The following is a 4,762-nucleotide window of genomic DNA, read 5'->3' as shown; positions in this document are numbered from 1 at the left end:
AGACTTCTCTCTGAGTGGAAAACAAGACTTTATCCAAGAGACTGCTCCACAAAATGAAATATTTATACACTAAAAACATATATAATAATAGTTTTTATTATCCTATATGCTATAATGCAAAAGAGTGCTGGTGATCATAATACAGACAAATATCAACAATGTCTTGATGAAAATCATTTTAACTACACTTTTAAATTGTACAAAATGATCCTGTAAATGATGTGAGAACACGATAAGATGATAAATCAGTAGGACTCCTCTTTTCTAAACTTCTACTCCTTCATCCCACCTCACCTTGTATTTCTCAAGACCATCTTCCTCCCACCCTAAACTCCCGCCCATCGCTACGTAGAAAGCCACAACAAGTGGCCAACCAATGGGAGGCACCTCGCTAATGTGTGGAGAGGGGGCTGAGGAACAGAAAGACAAACGCTCAAAGGGGAGAGAGTAGAGGACCACTTCGCGACCCTCAAGGGTTGTTGTTTTTCTTTATGCGCTATTTGTTTGCACTCCCGTGCGCACTTGGACTGCTGCATGATCCGGCCCGGTCCACCAGACGGCTCTCGGGACTTGTCCGGCGTCGCTTTTTGGTGAAGACCCGCTAGCAGGGAGGACGCGAGAGGGACTCGCTGATCTGGAGGCAGTTTTGTTGCATGAACTCCGAATCACTGCGATGGAATGAGCCGCCGCAGAAACTCTCCTAAACTTGTGGAGAACTTTTCTTTTGGCGTGCCTTTGACTCCCGTGAGTTTCCGCTTCAGCTGTCGCCCCAGTCATGTATGGATAGCGGGAGGTTCGCTCGAGAATCCGGCTCAAATGGATCAGCGCTGACGGGTTTATGGAGCCGGGATTACACAGCGCAGTGCCAGCCTGTTGAACGCCCACACACGGGCCTATCACACACCATCTGCCTCGGAATAAACACGACTCTCTCAGTGAGGACACTATCCATGGAAGTGCTGTAGAAAGTTTCACATATGACACTACTGTGAGTTTTTACCGTCTCTTGCAGCCAGAACAATGGCAAGCTCTGGCTCCTTGGCACAGAGCGCCTGTAGATCAGTTTGGCCTCTCGGTTGCGTGCTTTTGTTTTTTGGCTACCTATCCGTGGCCTCGCCGTCCCACGGTCGGCGGCTGATATGCTGGCAAGCCATCATGAACTGCCAAAGCGAGCCCGAGTGCAATTACGCGTACGAACACTATACGCGCGCATGTGGACCCGTGCTGAACGGGGAGAGGAAGAAGTGTCCGAGCCACTGCATCTCCTCGCTGGTCCAGCTCAATCTGACCAAAAACGGGCCGGCTCTGGAGGACTGCAGCTGCGCCCACGATCCGGTGTGCACCAACACCAAGCGGGCCATCGAGCCCTGCCTGCCCAGGACTACCAGCACCGGCTGCACGGAGGCTCGGCGCCAGTGCGAGAGGGACCAGCAGTGCAGCTCGTCTATGCACGATTATCTGAACCACTGCGGGAAACTTTTCAGCGGGGCGATCTGCACGAACGCCTGTCGGAATGTGATCGCGAACATGCGTAAAATCCCCAAGGGTCAGCAGCTGGACACTTGCATGTGTGACGGGACGGAGAGGGCCATCTGCGAGTTCGTGAAGAGCAGCATGAAGGCGCTCTGCTTCGACTCTCCGCCGAGGGATGAGGGCAGCGGGTCCGACTACGAAACATACACAGACGATGAAGACCTCCCGAGCCCGGACTCTGTAGAGAAGCCGGGGAGTGGAGCCTCTCTCCCCGCGGCCCGCTGCGTTTTGACCCTCGTGGCATCCATTTTGGCTCTATTGCCCCTCATTTAGTCCCCGGGTTCATAATCTGCCCCGACTATTGTCCGGATAAAAAGGCAATCTGAACTTTTGTCACTCATTGACCTGCTTCTATTGTGAGAGGTTAGAGCCTCAGAGACTCGGGGAGAGGGTGTTTTGGCGCAGGCCTTGTTTGATCTCAGAGTGAAGGATATCACATCAGGATATTTTCTATGCAAATGAGTCCAGAAAGATATTTTGAAAGTGCCTGAGCTCCAGGCTGCTCTCTTATCAAACCACAACACTCCACGGCTCTCCACATGCTTTGCTTATGTGATAAGCTAAATTAGATTGTCTGACTTTCTCTCAGTCACAGACTCTGATAGGAAAGATGTCACAATAGAGACACAGTCGGCTTGTTTTGGTAACAATGCAATGTTTAATCAGTACATGCTGTGCACTGCCAATCTTTTTTTTTTTTTTTTTTTTTTTTTTTAAAGATAAGAACTATTTTTATATGACCCTGTTGCCGTTTGGCACCAGGCTGTAGGACTCACACGTATTTAATGCTGGAATCTATGAACTTGTAAATAGATGAGGAGTTAAAGTGAAACAGTAATTTATTACATGCCACCTAGTTACATCCAAATGTTCATCATGTGAATAAAAGACTGAGAATTCCAGCTTTAAAGGGAAGTTATTTTGACTGTATTCTCTTCAAAGATAATTGTATATATGTGTATAGCCTATATAGATTTTTTTTTCCAGAGAATCCTCTATGTTTGAGGCTATGAGATGATTTATTCACTGTGTATAGCCTAGAGAGAGAAATGTCTAAATCCACTGTATGATTGCCTTATTGATATACTTTTATAGAAGGCATAAAGGAAAACTTGAAGATATCGTTCATGGCTGTGAGTTATTTGTTGGCGTTTGCCACGTTGTGCCTCGATTCAGACAAAAGTGGAATGGTTTTTATTGTGTTTTAAAACCTCAATAACACACTTGTTTTTTTTTGCTCAGTCAAGTTTTGGGTTTTGTAAAAGGTATAATTTTTATTTTGCTACAGTAAGCATGTTCGAAAAATAAATGCTGGGTCAGTTATCACAAGCTAAGATACTGAAAACTCTAGTTTGTGCTCATTTTTATTTCCCCCTTTAAATTAAATCAGTTTGGAGTAGCTTCGTATATATGATTTATCCAGGTAGCACTAATAACGTACAGCTGATAAGTGTGAAACTTTATTTTTTACACACTTGCATTTAGTTCTTAAAGCAATGTTCAACTTTGCATGAATGTTAAGGTCAGATGTGCCTGACATAAGCCACACTAAGGTAAAAGCAGCTTATTTTGATCCATAAGAGACTGATTTAAAGGGCTCAGTGTTGGCTTTGTTCATTAGTGTGCTTTTTACAGTACAATTTAAGTTTTTTTTTCTCAGTTCACTAATTTAAAGCAACGTTATTTTTGTTGGCGGGGGTGTGTGTATGATGGTGCAAGAATTTTTAAAAAGTGTTTGTCCCACAGAGTGAAACAACTTAACTGTTAACTTTTACACTCCTGCTTCTCTAACTACAGTACAGTAGTGTGTGTGTGTGTGTGTGTGTGTGTACATATACAGGCTCATTTAAAATGCAGGCCAGCTTCCATTGTTGACTGATAGCCTAATGACCTGAAATGTCTTGATTTAGCTGGCTGTTGTCAAAAGCAACTGGCACCATAAATCACCACAACACCCTCTCCTTCCTCCAGCACCAACACCCTCTGCACTCAGATATCACAATTTACACTCACCGCCTCTTAAAGGAACAATCTGTAAAAAAGGAAAAAAAAGAAAAAGGCAAGAAATAATATATTTTTTAATGGTTATTCTAATTTAGTTCAATGAGAGTATCAAAAAAAGATGGATTTTTTTTGTTGTTGTTTCTCAATTCAATCTTATTCAAATGAATACTTCCTTTTTACAACATCACTGATGTATGCAAACCTTTCACAGCATAGGACACATTAGTTGCTTAAATTCAGCAGCTGTTGTTAAACTAGATCATGGATCATTCATTTAATTTGAATTACAAAGTGCAAAATGTATCTGATTAGGTTTTTATTCAAATAATCGCTCATGCAGCTGTGAGTGCATGTGTGTATTATAATTGTTATTAATATTATTTTCATGAGATCTTGCAGATCACGCCACTCCTCTCTTTGCTCTGCTTCAGGGGCTTTAAATCAATGATTTGCTGCAAAATGTTTTATTAGAGGGGGGACAAGGGCCCTCCAGCTGAATGGATGGAGGAGAAGTCGAGTGGCATCTTTGTCATGGAAATGTTAAGCACATAATAGTTGGGTAGCACAATAGGGAGGCACTTCATTCTTTCAGGCTGGCTTGACACCTCTGGAGAGCCGAGCGGCGGGGAAGCATGTGGGAACGATCTGCTGCCGCTTGGGTCTCAAGCCTCCACTGCAAGAAAAGAAGAAGGGGAAGAAAACACGACAGGCCGTGGAGACGGATGTTTTATCTTGAATGCACACTGAACATCCCCTGTGTGTTTTTGTTAAATTATCTGTTCTACCTGCTTTTATTTATTTCAGTACTTTTTGCTCCTTCTTTTTTTTTTTTTTGCTTCAAGGAAACAAAAACATGAATCCAACCTTGACACAAGAACATTAATTTTCCCAAGTGAAAATGTTACATTAAACTAAAACACTACTGAAAAACACCCCCAAATTCTCACCATAAATATAATACCATGTCAGTGTGTTGCAGTGTCGGTATGCAGTCTGCCTTGCATGAAGCTTTCCAGCAGGAGAAAAGCTCTGTGGCCCAACCAGTTCTCCCCTCCTCCTCCTCCTCCTCCTCCTCCTCCTCCTCCTCCTCTTCGTCCTCCTGCTTTACTTTCTTTTGCCTCTCGCATTTGTTCAGGCAGTTGCAGCACAGCGCAGCGTGCGTTGATTAGGCTATAATAATGCATGGTGTGTGAATGGATGAATGAGGTGCAAAAAAATCCCACAA

The 4,762-nt window shown here is 43.7% G+C and overlaps 1 protein-coding gene across 1 annotated transcript; it reads left to right on the top strand.

Annotated features, from left to right (window-relative positions):
• The first annotated feature begins 368 nt into the window (after window positions 1-368).
• On the top strand, window positions 369-2,652 carry gas1a (growth arrest-specific 1a). Its single transcript, XM_084360045.1, has one exon. It carries the CDS (start codon window positions 1,021-1,023, stop codon window positions 1,804-1,806), a length of 786 nt encoding a protein of 261 aa, XP_084216171.1. The 5' UTR covers window positions 369-1,020; the 3' UTR covers window positions 1,807-2,652.
• The last annotated feature ends 2,110 nt before the right edge of the window (window positions 2,653-4,762 follow it).

Source organism: Pagrus pagrus, assembly GCF_965226575.1.
Source record: "Pagrus pagrus genome assembly, chromosome: 8".
Lineage (NCBI taxonomy): Eukaryota > Metazoa > Chordata > Actinopteri > Spariformes > Sparidae > Pagrus > Pagrus pagrus.
Note: the sequence above shows the minus strand (reverse complement) of the source record. Positions and strands in the feature narration are given on the sequence as shown.